Source organism: Eptesicus fuscus, chromosome 10 (genome assembly GCF_027574615.1).
Source record: "Eptesicus fuscus isolate TK198812 chromosome 10, DD_ASM_mEF_20220401, whole genome shotgun sequence".
NCBI lineage: Eukaryota > Metazoa > Chordata > Mammalia > Chiroptera > Vespertilionidae > Eptesicus > Eptesicus fuscus.
The window spans coordinates 11,908,260-11,923,515 of record NC_072482.1 but is presented as its reverse complement, the minus strand read 5'-3'; the positions used below and the strand labels follow the sequence as shown (position 1 = coordinate 11,923,515).

Sequence of the window (15,256 nt, the reverse complement as noted above, 5' to 3'; positions counted from 1 at the left end):
AGCAAAGACCACAGTCGTCCACCATACGCTTGATTTTTCCTGGAGGAAGAGTGTGGGGCCAGTGCTGGAGTGGCTAAGAGGGCAAACTCTGAGGTTCCAATATTGGCCCTGCCACTTACTAGCTGTGTGACCTTGGGCAGTGTGCTTAGCCTCTCTGTGCCTCTTTCTTCATCTAAAAAACAAAAACAATAGCCTGACTCTTAGGGTTACTGTGAAGAATAACTGTGTTCCTACAGGTGAAGTAGTCAGAGAGGTGCCTGGCACACGCCGGCATCTAATGTCGGCTATAATAATAATTAATGCACACAGGTGAGGACCACACAGGCGCCTGGAAAGACAGTGATATACAACTGGCTCTGAGTCCTTGGGCAAGTCACTCAACCTCTCTGTGCATCAGTTTCCTCATCTGCAAAACGGAGGTGGAAATAACAGTACCTGTCTCATTGGTTCGTTGTGAAAAGTAAACGAGTTAAGAAATGGAAAACGCAGAAGGAGCACCTGGTACCGTGCGTGCTAGACAAACAGCAGCTGTTATTATTGTTAAGACTGGGAGCATCAGAGGGTGGGAGAAAGGGCATGGGAGGTGCTGATGACCAGTGGATGGATAAGCTCTGAGTCTCGCCCAACACTTTCTCTTTCGATATTCTTGTCATTGTTTTGTTTAACTTTTTAAAATTGTAAGATACAGCCTTGGCCGGTGTTGTTCAGTTGGTTGGGCATCGTCCCTTGCACCCAAAGGTTGCCAGTTCGATTCCTGGTCAGGGCACATGCCTGGGTTTCAGGCTCGATCCCCAGTAGGTAGGGTGCAGGAGGCAGCTGATTGATGTTTCACTCTCACATCGATGTTCCTCCCTCTCCCTTCCTCTTTCTAAAAATCAATCAAAAATACCTTTTAAACTGGAGAGCATTATGCTAAGTGAAATAAGTCAGTCAGAGAAAGATAAATATGACATGATCTCACTCATCTATGGGAAATAACGAACAACATAAACTGATGAACAAAAACAGATCCAGAGACAGAGAAGCATCGATCAGACTGTCAAACCTCAGAGGGAAGGCAGGGGAGAGTGGGGGTAAAGGGGAGAGATCAACCAAAGGACTTGTATGCATGCGTATAAGTCTGACCAGTGGTCACAGACAACAGGGGGATGGGAGCATGAGGGGGGGGGCGTTGGGAAGGTAATGGGGAGATGAGGACAAATATGTAATACCTTAATCAATAAAGAAATTAAAAAAAAAATAAAACAAAATCCATGTAATGGAGTACTAAATAAAAAAACTATTAAAAATTGTAAGATACACATAGCGTGATATCATTTTAATCACTTTTAAATGTATAATTCGGTGGCATTCAGTAACTTTTTCTCTCTAAACAATCCTAAGGTGAGACAAGTTGCAGGAATAGCTCAAGGAACCTCCTAGAGCAGTGGTTCTCAACCTTTCTAATGCCTCGGCCCTTTAATACAGCTCCTCATGTTGTGGTGACCCCCAACCATAAAATTATTTTCGTTGCTACTTCATAACTGTAATTTTGCTACTGTTATGAATCGTAATGTAAATATCTGTGTTTTCCGATGGTCTTAGGCGATCCTGCTAGCGGTTCTCAACCTGTTGAGCGTTGTGCAGAAGTCTCTGGTTGAGAACAGCTGTTGTAGAGCCTAAGACCATTGGAAAACACAGGTATTTACATTACGATTCATAACAGTAGCAAAATTACAGTTATGAAGTAGCAACGAAAATAATTTTATGGTTGGGGGTCACCACAACATGAGGAACTGTATTAAAGGGCCGCGGCATTAGGAAGGTTGAGAACCACTGTCCTAGAGCCTTCACTCAGACCCACCACGTTCTGCCACGTTGGCTCCATCGCTCCCTCCCTCACGTGACATGTACACACTGCTTCTTCCATTGAGCCATTGCAGCGCACGTCGAGACATCGCACCCCTTTTACTCTTAAATACTTCAGTGGGCGCTACCGAAGAACAGAGACTTCTGCACAACGCTCAAATCCAGGAGTTTAATGATGATGTGATGCTGTTAGCTAATACACCTTCATGTACATTTAATTATTCCGATCGTCCCATTGATGTCCTCCATGCATTGCATCTGGGTGTCGCCTCCAAGTCCTCTTCTTTCCTCGGTTCTCTGAGGCTAGGAGGCAGGTCAGGAGACCCAGCACCCAGGTCTCTGCCCGCTGAAACAGGTCGCCATCGGGCAGCAGGCTCAGTGCCAGCTGCCTGCGACCTGTGGCGAGCTGAGGGAGGGCACCTCTGGGTCTGGTTTCTGGGACTGATTTTACAATGAATTTGTGTTTGCCTTCTCTGAATACACAGAGTGGACGTAGGAACAGCCTACGTCCACCAGAGCCCATGGGGCGCAAGTGTGACCGGGCAGGGCCAGCGGGGGCTTGGAGATGCGGGGCTGTGTTCAGTTCAGTCCTGGGGCTCCTGGAAGGAGGCGGCTGGACTTCGGGACCTGCCCCCAGGGTGGTGCACGGCGGAGTGCCCCCCACCCAAAGCCCGGCGGTGGGTGGTGGGTAAGCCCTGGGACCCCCTGTATGCGGGGACCTGGCAAAGCCTGGCTCTGCCAGGGCTGCTGCTGCCAGGCCACGTGGGAGGCAGACTCCCATCCTGTGGTGTTGGGCGTCCATGCGCCTCCAGTGTCTTTAGGATCAAAGCTGGGTGAGCAGTGTCACCTCTGGCCCATAAAGGCCGCCAGTCCTCCTCCTCCAGACAGAATTGTACCTCAGCACTCAGGTGCCCCAGGCGCTTCCGGGACCGCGGGCCGCTTAGCCTGTTCAGTGTTTTCACCTTGTGGGGGGAGGATCGGTGACATAACCTTCACCTAGCACTGATCCCCTGGCTTAGGAATATTATCTCACTTGATTCTCAGAGTGGCCCTGAGAATTTGGTAAGTGAGGAGAATGGCTCTCGGTGATTTGTAGAGAAGGTACGTTGGGAGGACTAGGTTTGCACCCTGGCACTGGTAAGGGAGTTGAGGTAACATAGGTAAAGCGCTCAGGATAGTGCTGGCACACAGTAGGTGCAGAAGTGAGAGTTTAACATCACCATCTCCACCCCTCCTCGCCACTGCTCGTCGGACATCGCACTGCGGGCAAAATTCAAAGCATGAGTTTTCTTCTTGTTGTGGTTAATCCTCACTCGAGGATATTTTTCCATTGATTTTTCAGAGAGAGTGGAAGGGAGGGGGAGAGACAGAGAGAAAGGAACAGCGACGTGAGAGACACATTGATTGGTTGCCTCCCGCATGTGTCCTGACTTGCACCTGGGATCGAGCCTGCAACCTCGGTACGTGCCCTTGACCGAAATCGAGCCCAGGACCCTCCAGTCTGCAGGCCAACGCTCTAGCCACTGAACCAAACTGTCGAGGGCCAAAGTATGCATTTTGGTGCTAAGTCCCCAAGTCTTTCTACTTTCCAGTTATGTTCAAAAGAGTAATCGGAGACCACAGCCTGGCCTTTGAAGGCCTGGTCCCCATCTCATCAAAATGGGAGTGTGCATGTTTGAGGATGCGATTAGACATCGGTGGTGTGTGTGTGTGTGTGTGTGTGTGTGTGTGTGTGTGCATGCGAGTGTGCACAGACTGGCTGTCCCTGTCAGAATCACTGGGGTTGAGAGATGTTGAGAGCAGGTGTGTGGTGGCCGTGGGCATCAGTGGAGACAGAAAGAGATGATGGCTTCAGGTCATTCCAGCTGCAGAATTTGTTAAGAATAAGAAGGTGTTTGTTGCCCCCCAAAGACCAAAGAGTGATTTTGGGATGACCCTTGGTAACCCAGGACCTTGTAGCTATTTCTGAAACACCCTTCTTATATATAACTAGAGGCCGGTGCATGAAATTCATGCACTCTGGGGAGTCCCTCAGCCCTGCCTGCGCCCTCTCGCAGTCTGGTAGCCCTCGGTGGATGTCCGATGGCTGGCTTAGCGCTGCTGTGGTGGCAGAAGAGGGTCCTGCCACCACCGCTCCCACCCACCACTGCTCCCACCCACCACCGCTGCACTCACCAGCCATGAGCCCGGCTTCTGGCTGAGCGGTGCTCCCCCTGTGGGAGCCCACTGACCACCGGGGGGCAGCTCCTGCATTGAGTGTCTGCCCCCTGGTGATCAGTGTGCATCATAGCAACCGGTTGTTCTGCTGGTCGGTTGATTTGCATATTAGCCTTTTATTATATAGGATGCCCAGAGGGTTAGCAGCATCAGCCCATGAGGGAGTAGCCTGATGTGACTGGGATCTTGTGTTTAGAGCACAGTGCAAGGGGTATTATTGTTAGAAACGGAGGAGAAGAGGGTCACAGCCTGACCAACACCAGGTCAGGGGAGGGCGGGAGCTACACGCCTGGGTTGGAAGGATGGTTGGGAGGGAGTCGGTCGGGTGGGTGTGACAGGTGAGTGGGAAATAAAAGTTGGCCGGGAAGTGTGAGGCCAGGTTGTTGAAGACCCACAAAGCTGCCATAAAATGCTCTCTGCTCTTCAAAGGACAGGTGTGAGGACTTTGTTGACATATGGAAATGTGTGTTTGGAGAAAAAAATGGAATGCAAAATAGTATGTACAAACCCGCCAGCTGTGCAAACACATCGCCTGCGAAGCAGAGGGATGAGAAGGGCATCGCAGGGTGTCAGAGCTCCCGCTCGCCTCTTTCCGCTCATTTGTTTTCCTGTAACTCCCTGATGAAAACTAGGGGTGAGCAGCAGGCTGGGCCTTGGGGTTCGGCTTTGAACTTACGGACATCCACCGGATGTTTTGTTTTATTTCGTTTTCATTGATATAATTCATACACAGTTGATCCTCATCATTTGTGGGCTTTATATTTGGAAACTCACCTTCCCACTAAAATGTGTTTGCTACCCCAAAGTCAATACGTGAGATGCTTCGGTCATGTGTAGAGAGAGAAGTAAAAATTTCGGTCCCCTGATGCACACTTTCCCAGCTGAGGTGGAACAAGAGGACACTTTGCTTCTTGTTTAGGCCTCACGTTGTTAACAAGGGTCCCTTTCTGTTTAGTGCCCTGCTTTTTGTATTTCTGTGCTTTTTGTGGGTGATCTCACTGTTTCCGATGGCCCCCAAGTATAGTGCTGAAATGCTAGGGCCCCTTAGGGCAGGAAGGCTGTGATGTACCTGGGAGAGAAAATACGTGTGTGGGATCAGCTTCATTCAATCGTGAGTTACAGTATCGGCCATGAGGTCAATGTTAATGAACCAACAGTGTATATTAAACAAGGTGTCTTTAAACAGAAATACACATAAAGCAAGGTTATGTATTTTTAAATATATATACGTATATATATTATTTCAGAGAGTAAGGGAGAGGGAGAGAGAGTTAGAAACATCAATGGTGAGAGAGAATCATTGATCGGCTGCCTCCTGCACGCCCCCTACTGGAGATCGAGCCAGCAACCTGGGCATGTGCCCTTAATTGGAATCGAACCCAGGACCCTTCAGTCTGCAGGCCGAAGCTCTATCCACTGAGCCAAACCAGCTAGAAGGGTATGTATTGATCCATTGATGAAAACTCTGTAGCCAAGGTTTGCAGGAACCTAACCTTGCATTTTCCTTGAGGCAACTTTACAGACCATAATCGGTGTGAATAACAAAACTCCACTGTATCATAGCATTCACCTTTTGAAATGAGCCCTTTATACCTTAGTATACTCAGAGGCTGTGCCCCGTCACCCTCACAGCGGTACGTGCATGCCCTCACCCAGCAGCAGGTAAGAATGACCCCTCCGTTTCTCCTCGTTCCTGATCTCGCCGCTCTCTTTCAGAATGCCCAGGAGAACCATGGCCTGGCTGTGCCCACCCCCTCTGTCCCAGAAGACTTTGCAGACAAGGAAGTGACAGGTAAGAGAACCCTGGGCTTGGGGCTTGTCCATCTTTCTTTCCTCTTTAGGCCCAGGTATCTGGCCCACCTCCCCAGCTGGTAATAACACCAGAGTCCCCAGGCCTCTTGGCTAGTGGCTGCAGAGGGTGAGGGTTGAGGAGGCCAGGGTTGGGTAAGGCGTACTTCCAGAGGGGGGGATGGCCAGAACAGCAGGAAGGGCAGCACGAAGTGGGAGAAAGAACCATGGAGTCGGACAGACCTGGCTCTGAATCCCAGGACCCCTGCACATTCGCTTTGCTCCCTTGGGCAAATCACTTAACCCCTGACACCTGTCCATCACATGAGCCCTGGGAAAGACAGTCCCAGCACTGGCGGAGTAATGAAGTCCTGGATGGGATGTCAGTCACTTGTTGTCATGCCTCTTGCTCAAAATCTCCAGCGACTTTCCATGCCACTCAGAGGGAAGGTTCTTGCCGGGACTGGCAGAATCCGACCTCACCAGGCCTCACGGCCTGCTTTCGCTCCTGGCTCACCCTCCTCCAGCCAGCCGCTCTCCTTGCCGCTCCTTCAATGCCCAGACACATCTCAGCCCAGAGTCTTTACACTGCACTTGCTCTGCCTAGACTGCTCCCCTCCTGGACCTCCGGGCAGCTCTCTCCCCCAGGCCTGCCCTCTGCGCTCGAATGGCATCTTCTCAGGGAGGCCTTCTCTGATCACCCTATTCAGACCGCACCTCCAGCACCCCCTCATGTTACCCATCCTAATGTGGTAATAACTTACTGATGGTCTGTCTCATTGTCCCATTTAAACATAAGGTCCAGGAGGGCTAGGATTTTTTTTTTAAGTTAATAAACTTTTATGTATTTAAGGAATTTCACATGTTCTGAGTTCTCCCACTGCCTTAGTTCCTCCTGAGTTTGAGTCTTAATCATCTTACTCCCTTTTTTGCTCAATCCTGATGTCATTTCAGTCAGTCCACAATCCTTTTAGTTGAGCTTCTTTGATCTACGCTTGGATATGGACATGCTTCAAAAACTCTGCACCTATAATCATTGGGAACTAATTTCCTCAAGCAATTTACTTTAGGGCCATGGTTAGGGTCTGAGTAGATGGATCTGCCTGTTTTTTTCATTTCAGACACCCTGGAAAAAGACAAGTATTAGTTCCTACTGAAGATTACTTATGTCTAACTGAACAGTAAGAACTGTAAATTCAGTGTCTGGCATCGTTGGTTTCCTTGGCTTTGTGCATGTTAAACCTGGTATTTTTATTGAGACATTCTTACAGTTCTTACTGTTCAGTTAGAGGGCTAGGATTTTGACTAAGTTGTTTTGTTTGTTTGTTTTTTAATATATTTTTATTGATTTCAGAGAGGAAGGGAGAGAGAGAGAGAAATATCAGTGACGATAGAGAATCATTGATTGGCTGCCTCCTGCATGCCCCGGACTAGGGACTGAGCCCGAAACCCAGGCATGTGCCCTGATCGGAAATCGATCTGTGACCTCCTGGTTCATAAGTCGATGCTCCACCACTGAGCCGCGCCGGCCAGACTTGACTAAGCTTTGTTTGTTTGTTTACTGCTGTATCTCAGCTCCTAACACTTGGGATGTTAGGGTGTCAATGAATGTTAGTTTTCCCCTTCCTACCCTCTTCTGGGTTTGTGTGTGTGTGTGTGTGTGTGTGTGTGTGTGTGTGTGTGTGTGTGTTTTGTTTGTTTGTTTGAATATATTTTTATTGATTTTAGAGAGGAAGGGAGAGGGGGAGAGAGATAGAAACATCAATGATGAGAATCATTGATCAGCTGCCTCCTGCACGCCCCCTACTGGGGAATCAAGCCCGCAAACTGGGCACATGCCCTGATGGGAATCAAACTGTGACCTCCTGGTTCATAGGCCGATGCTCAACCACTGAGCCACACTGGCTGGGCTCTCCTCTGTTCTTTGTTATGAAGTCAGATAGCCCTTCAGAGCTGACATTCCCCAGGTTTGTTATGCTCTGTGCTAGAAGCAAAGAGGAGGGGAGGTGGGAAAGGGGTGCCCCTAGCAGAGAAGCAACCTGGGCATCCTGGCTGTGCAGACTTTAAGGAGCGGGGAGGGCCTTTAAGAAGGGCAGGGTGGCCCTAGCCGGTTTGGCTCAATGAGTAGAGCATCAGCCTGTGGACTGAAGGGTCCCAGGTTCAATTCCGGCCAAGGGCACATGCCTGGGTTGCGGGCTCGATCCCCAGTGTGGGGTGTGCAGGAGGCAGCCGATCAATGATTCTCTCTCATCATTGATGTTTCTATCTATCTCTCCCTCTCCCTTCCTCTCTGAAATCAATAAAAATATATTAAAAAAAAAAAAAAAAAAGAAGGGCAGGGTGTGAACTGCTGGCCCAGGGCACTCAGCTTCTCTCTGGTGCCAGATTGTCCTGGTCCCCTTCTTTCTACACTCCTCCATTCCATCCCACAGGCCAGAGCGTGTTCTAGAAGTTCTCTGTGAGGTGGACAGCTGAGCTCTGGGCAGATTCAGGGTCTTTAGAAAGAGGAGTTGCTCGTACGAATTGCTCCCTCTTAAACTTTCACCTAAACTTCCTCACTGAGGGGGTCTCCAGGCCCTGCCCTTGATCCATGACTTCCTCACTCTTACTTTCCCTGTCTGTCTTGCACAGTCTGAAACGCTGAGCATGGGCGGTAGTAATCAAAGTGGTTACTATTCATTCGTAAGTGCCTACGATGGGCCCAGCACCGTGATAGGCCCTTTATATGGATTTACATGCATTACCTTATTTAATCCTCACAACCGCTGTGGTAAGCACTGATATTATGCCCATTTTAGAGAGGATAAAACTGAGGCTCAGCAAGATTAATTAGTGTGTCCAAGGTCACACACCTGGTAAGTGGTAGGACTGGGCTCTGAACCCTGGTCTTTCTGGTTTTGTAAGAAATAGATGGTGCTCTCAAAGTGGGTAACTGAAGAGAGTTCAATAAAGGGGTGAGAGCCGAAACCGGTTTGGCTCAGTGGATAGAGCGTCGGCCTGCGGACTGAAGGGTCCCAGGTTCGATTCCGGTCAAGGGCATGTACCTTGGTTGCAGGCACATCCCCAGTAAGGGGTGTGCAGGAGGCAGCTGATCGATGTTTCTCTCTCATCGATGTTTCTAACTCTCTATCCCTCTCCCTTCCTCTCTGTAAAAAAATCAATAAAATATATTTAAAAAAAAAAAAAAAGGGGGTGAGATACCAGAGTGTGAGCAAACAGGATATGCAGTACAGTCTCCAGAGGCCGGGCCAGGGGCCGGCAGGCGTCCTTCCCTCCAGAGGACAGGGTCACTCCCAGGACAGCTCGGGAGACATTGCCGCTCCCTCACGTGGTGCTCAAGAAGAAAGGCATGGCCCTGGCCAGTTACACCTAGGATGCCCACCCATGTGCCCTGGGCACACAGAGATTGCCAGAGCTGGTCGGCCTCATGCCTCCTCATCTTTGTCTCTCCCTCCTTCCAGGTACCAGCTCACTAGCCAATGGCAACCTCCGACTGTACAGCTCTGTGGGTGACCTCAGGCCTGGGCACTATGGCCAGGACCCACTCATCCCCCCACCTCCCCCAGGCCCCGCCCCAGGGCCACCTCCAGGACCTCCCCCAGACACTTCGCAACCTCCAGGGGAGTCCCTGCCACCACCGCCACCTTCCATGGCGTCCTTGCCACCTGCCCTGCTGGTGGAACCCCCACCGCCACCCAACATGGCCCCTCCCCCACCCCCAGTATCAGGGACCCTATCCCCCCCAACCACACCCACCCCTCCTGATTTCATTCCCCCTGCCCCGCCCTTGGCCTTTGTAGCCCCACCCCCGCCCCCTATGCCGGCCCCAGCACCCCCAGCTCCAGTGTCTCCTCACACTACGAGGACTCACCTCTCTCCCCCTGCGGGTGTCACCAAATGGAAATCAGAGGTAACACTGAATGGCAAGCAGCCAGAGGCCCCCAGGACCAGCCCCCCCAGGAGCCCTGCTGAGCCAAAGGGGAGCCCCCTGGGGCCTAAACCAGAGTCCCACCTCACCTTCCCCCGTTCATTCAAGGTGCCTCCCCCAACCCCAGTCAGGACCTCGTCCATCCCAGTTCAGGAAGCACACGGGGCTCCTGCAGAGGGAGAAGGGGCCACCCAGAAGGCCCCCAGCCGACTCCCACTGCCCCCCAGCTTCCACATCCGCCCCGCATCCCAGGTCTACCCGGATAGGGCCCCTGAACCAGATCGCCCCGGGGAGCTCCGGACTGAGGCACCTGCCAGCCCCAGGCTGAGCCAGTCCCAGACCAGGACAAGTGAACAAGCTGAGACTCCACCCCCAGCCTCTCCCCTGCCCCGCCCCACACCCCAGCTCCCTCCCCCAGCACCCCCGCTCCCTCCCCCAGCACCCCCTCTCCCCCCACCTGCCCCTCCTTTGCCCTCTGCTGAGAAGGCAACCCCTCCACCTGCTAGGTTTCTGAAAAGCCCCAAATCCAGCTCTCCTGCTCCCAAACCCACACCCAACCCCCCCAGCCCAGAGGACACAGCCTCTTCAGAGCCCGTGGACTGGCGGGACCCCAGCCAGATGGCAAAGCTTCGGAGCGAGCTGGCAGCCTACCTCTTCGGCTCCAAGAGAGAGGACCGAGGCACCAGTCACCGGCCAGGCCCCGCGGCAGCCTCTCAGGCAAAGGAGGGCAGGAGGGGCCCTAGCCCGCCGGAGAAGGAGATCCCCCCACGTGATCCCGAGAAGAGTCCCTGCCCAGAGAGAGAGGCCGCCGCCAGCCTGCCCCTGCCCCCTGCGGACTACACCCCCCGAGACTCTCCGGTGCTCAGTGTCCAGCAGCTCCGGAGTGAGCTGGAGGCGCGGCTTTCCGCATCAGCCGAGAAGGAACCCAAGCCCAGCACAGGGGCTCTGCCTCCTAAGCCTCGGCTGGAAGCGGGGAGAGTCTTTGAAAACAGAGCTGCTAATGGCCAGTTCCCCAAGCCCGTGGCCAAGAATATGCCACCGCCCTCCACCGCCGCCCAGCCAACCGCACCACTCCAGTCCAAGGCCGTGCCTGGGCCAGCCACACCACCCGAGTCCACACCTGTTGCAGCCACGAGTGGGCCAGCCACACCATCCACAGCCACAGCCCTGCCCGCCACGCCATTCCCAATGGCAGAGAAGAAACTGGTCCCGGCTGAGCAGAGGAAGAAACCAGAACCCCAAGAATTTGCAGCGCCTTCCCAGCCAGAGGCAGAAGGGCGCCCCTCGGAGGCCAGGAAGCCTCCCACACAGGGAGCCCTCTCCCCTCCAGCCCTCCCACCCAAGGTGTCCCCTGGGAGAGGAGAGGTGACCTGTCTCTACAAACCCCATCGCAGCCAGAACAGCAGCCAGAGCAGCCCCAGCCGCGAGGTTGCCGTGGTGATGCCCACCATGGCCAGAGGAGCGGCTGCGGGGTCAGGGGAGGCTGTGGAGGCGGGGGAGCCCCAAGGGCTGCCAGACAAAGCCCCAGCCCCCGCCCAGCCTGCAGACGAACTCCTCAGGCACCCGGTGACCGGGGAGGTGGTGGAGCGGGGCTCCCCGATGGCCCTGCTCCTCGCAGCCAGGCAGAGGGCACAGAAGGGGCGGTCTCGAGGGGCCGGCCTGGGCCGGACCTCCCTGCCCGGGAGTCTCCGAGGGCAGCCCCAGGCGGGCTCCGACAGCATCTTCCTCCGGGAGGGCCAGCCCAACTCCTTCACTGTGGTCCCCAGGCCGCCCACAGAGCCTGAGAAGGACCCCCAGCCCCCCGCCTCTGCTCAGCCCCGTCCGTGGAAGGCCCAGCTGGGCAGAGACCCGGAGGACGCCGAGCCCAGCCGAGGGCACAGTTGGACCAAGGCGGAGCCCCAGGCCCCTGTGGCCTGGGAACGATCAGCCTCCTCCAACCGCCCCCAGGGCCGCCCGCTGCCCAAGTCCTTCTCGTCCCCTTCCTCTCCGTCCTGCAAGGGGGAGGAGGAGGAGTTCAGCTTCGAGGTCATCCCGCCCCCGCCGGAGTTCAGCAATGACCCTGAGCCTCGAGCCCTCCAGTATCTGGGCCGCCGGGCCTCCCCTCCCCGGAACAGGTTCTCGGACTCGGGGCGGCCCCTGGACGCGCGCTACCCGGCGGGCGAGCTCTACTCGGGGGCCGGGGGCCTGCAGCGCTTCTCGGGCGGGGGCCGCTCGCTCATCAAGAAGCGCCTGTACGTCGGGGAGCCCCACCGCAGCCCCGCGCCGTCCCGCAGCGGCTCGGGCCGCAGCCTGAGCTCCCCCAACTGCTTCGGGCCGCAGCCCGGGGGGCCCTTTGGAGCGCCCGGAGGCCCGGAGATGCGGCGCGTCAACTCGGCGGGCCGCGCGCCCCCTGGCGGCCTGCGCGCACGGAGGATGTCCCTGGAGGGCTCCACCCGCGGAGAGGCCAAGTACAAAGCTGCCGGCCCAGCGCCCAGTAGCGGCGACCTCGTTCTCGCCTCTGCTACGGGCAGGTGAGCTGGGGCTGGGGCGATGGAGGGTGATGGAGGGAGCGCCGGTGGGCAGCATGGTGAGGTGGAGGCCCCCGTAGACAGGCCTTGGCCGGCCGCCCGTCTGGGGCACATCCGGTGTTCTACCCTCTGGCTTTCGGGGCCCAGAGAAAGGGGAGGGAGGCTCACTTTACCTGCAGAGGGCGCGCCCCTCACCTGCTTCCTCATCTCCCTTGATCTCCCCTGTTCTCGCTTTCCCCATCCTCCAGCTTCCCCCACTTCTCTCGCCCTGTTCCCCCTCCTCCCCGCTCCCCTGCCCCGAGTCCCAGGGCTTCAGGCAGAGAGTGGGGTGGAGTCCCAGGGCTTCAGGCAGAGAGTGGGGTGGAGTCCCAGGGCTTCAGGCAGAGTGTGGAGTGGAGGGAGGTCTGAGTGGTCCTTGGGAGCCGATTTCCCCACCACACAGAAGATCCGGAGCCAGGCTAGGAGCCCCGGGTTCTGAGGAGAAGGGATTAGGTAGTCCTCTGGCCACCAGGGCCTGGACTGGAGCGGGAGGCCTGGGTTGATTAAGCCCAGGGCTCGTGGGGCAGAAACCAGAGCGCTGAGCGGCATCTTTTCCTCTATGCCCTGGGGACAAAGGGGGGCTATTGGCTAACCAGCTGCAAAGACTCACCTCATTTCTCTTCTGCTCCCCACCAGGTCTCCCCGCAGCACCCCCCACTATGGAAGCCCCATCAACACGTTCACCGTGAGGCCTGGGACCCGCCATCCCATCTCCTACGCCTACTCGGGGGCCCATCGGAATGCCCTGTCCTGAGCCCAGGGCCTGGCAGCTCTCCTCCTAGGGGTCCATCTGGGCACGATTTTCGTGGGGGTGGGAGGGACGCAGTCAGACTCGGACACAAAGGAGCCTTTGTTCCCGGAAGACAGAGAGATGGACAGCCAGCAAGAAGCAGTGGCCAGAGGAAGATCCGAGTGGGCCTGTTTCTCACGGAGCTGTGGACTGCCCTCGGATGGGGTGGGAGGGGAGGAGGGAGGAGAGGAGGTGGCTCCCAGGGCCTGGAGCCTGGGTTTCTGCTATCTGGTACCATCTGCCTTAGTAAGGCTCATTTAAAGCAGTTTTACAAGCACTGCCTCCTGAGCAGGTTCTAAAAACAAGGGGCGGGGCAGTAAACTGGTCCTGGGGTGGCTGTGATTGCTGTCAGGCCCTCATGAAGGGCTTGGGGGGGATGCAGGGGAGGGGTCCAGGGCACCAACAGGTTGCTCTCTCCAGCCTCCATCAGTTGCCACCCCAAGAGCTGATTCCTGGGGGCCCTAGCATAGAAGGTGGGACCGGGAATGTGCCTACATGCATGTGGAGGCGGTGCCAGGCAGTGCTTTGCATTGATTGGCCCAGGGCAGGGTGATGGGAATTGACGGTTCATCTCTCGCTGGCCTGGCCTTTAGCTATAGGGAGTCCGAAAGAAAGAAGCCTCGGCCAGTTCGGGCTGGGAGACAGAATGAAGGCTGGCTTTTCTGCTTAGACCCAGGCAGCCGTGATTTGGAGATTGGGCTCCAGGAGCCAGAAGGCCGGGGCTCAACACCAAAAGCCTTGCATAGCCGAGTCCTACCAGGGGTTTGGAGGGGGCATCATTCCCAGCTCCTCCTCCCAACCCCGGTACTACGAGTCCCCAGTATTACTGGGGCCTTCACAGGTGTCGCCGAGATGCTGTGAGGTCTGGGAGAGTGGGAGGTGGCAGAGATGGGAGAAGTGGTCTGAGAGAGCTTTGCCAACATGCATGTTTCGGAAAGTCAAGAGGGGTGGGACTGGGCCAGTCCAGAGCAGGGACCCATCGGTAGGGTGGCCGTGCATCCTTCACCGGAGCAGTCCTGGTGTGTGCCTGGTTTCCAGTGAATCAGACCCCCTTCCGCTCTCACAGAAGTCCTGATGTGGATGATAGGTGGTCGCCAGCCATGTCAGGAAGCAGCGTTCCTCGGTCTGTCTTCCCTGCCTTCAGGGCTTGGTGGGACCAGGCCGAGGCAGGCTGCCTGGTGAGGAGGGAGGGCAGGGAGGGGCCCACCTCAGAGGTGCAAGCCTGGAGGGGGCAGCAAGGAAGCGGTTCCCTTTGGGGCAAGACGGTGGGCCTCTGATTTGTGGGGACCTGCCGAGGTGCCAGCTTCTGGGGACCGCAGGTGAGCCCCTTCAGGGAAGGAGAGGGCAGGCACCCTAACGGGGCAGGATCTTGTGTTCAAGAAGCGAACCCCACCCCAGCGCTGTCACTGGCTCTGTATGTGTGTATGTATGTATGTATTTGGCCTGTACATGTTTTATAAAAGAGTCCCCTAATTTATCTGCTGTGCTAAGGCGGGAGGGGTGGGGCGTGGGCTCCCAGCTGTAGCTTGCTCTGGGTTGGGGGGAAGGACAGGGTCTCACTTGGCTTGAGAAATAAACAGGCCAGTTGGGTCTGGCCTCCAGCTCTGTGGCTGCAGATTGGTGACTCGGAGCTAGCAGGGCTCGAGGAGAGGGTGGGTGAGCTCGGTGGGGGAGGCTGAGCCCGGGGTGGTGGCTGAACTGACTTGGGGGCCATTTCGCTGGACCCAAACGCTCCCTCTGACCCTTCGGTTCTCTTGCTCTCCAAATCCCTCAGGGGGAGGAGCAGAGCTGAAGTCTGGCGGTAACCACCTGTGTCCTTCAGCAAGTCTCTGCCTCTCTGAGCCGTGGTCTCTTCTTCTGTACACCAGGCCTGACCATGATACCTACCTCATAAGGCGGTTGTGAAGACTGGAGACAGGCCCGAGTTCATGTAACGAGTATCTGAGTGGCCACCAGGGGGCTGGCCCTGTGCCTAGCGTGGAGGTACAGCAGTCAGGTGACTCCTGCCCATGGCAAGGTTGTAGCCGAGTGGAGGGGAGAGGGATGGAAGGAGCACGCGCAGGAAGGAGCAGGGAAGGTGGGAATAACCGGAAGGCGAGGGAGCGGCGTGGATTTAGTCTAACCGGGGAGTCAGAGAAG

General features: G+C 55.6%; 1 protein-coding gene and 1 non-coding gene across 2 annotated transcripts in view; both read left to right on the top strand.

The window, feature by feature from the left end:
* The window catches only part of C10H6orf132 (chromosome 10 C6orf132 homolog), a 32,715-nt gene extending 19,564 nt beyond the window's left edge, over positions 1 to 13,151 (top strand). Inside the window, exons 3-5 of the mRNA XM_008158930.3 lie at positions 5,782 to 5,857; positions 9,315 to 12,291; positions 12,964 to 13,151. Coding sequence (XP_008157152.2) covers positions 5,782 to 5,857; positions 9,315 to 12,291; positions 12,964 to 13,081 — 3,171 coding nt within the window. The 3' untranslated portion in view covers positions 13,082 to 13,151. The remainder of the gene's footprint in view (positions 1 to 5,781; positions 5,858 to 9,314; positions 12,292 to 12,963) is intronic.
* LOC129150655 (small nucleolar RNA SNORA8) lies at positions 7,001 to 7,118 on the top strand. Its single transcript, XR_008557369.1, has one exon. It is a non-coding gene; the product is annotated as a small nucleolar RNA SNORA8 (small nucleolar RNA).
* Positions 13,152 to 15,256: the final 2,105 nt, after the last annotated feature.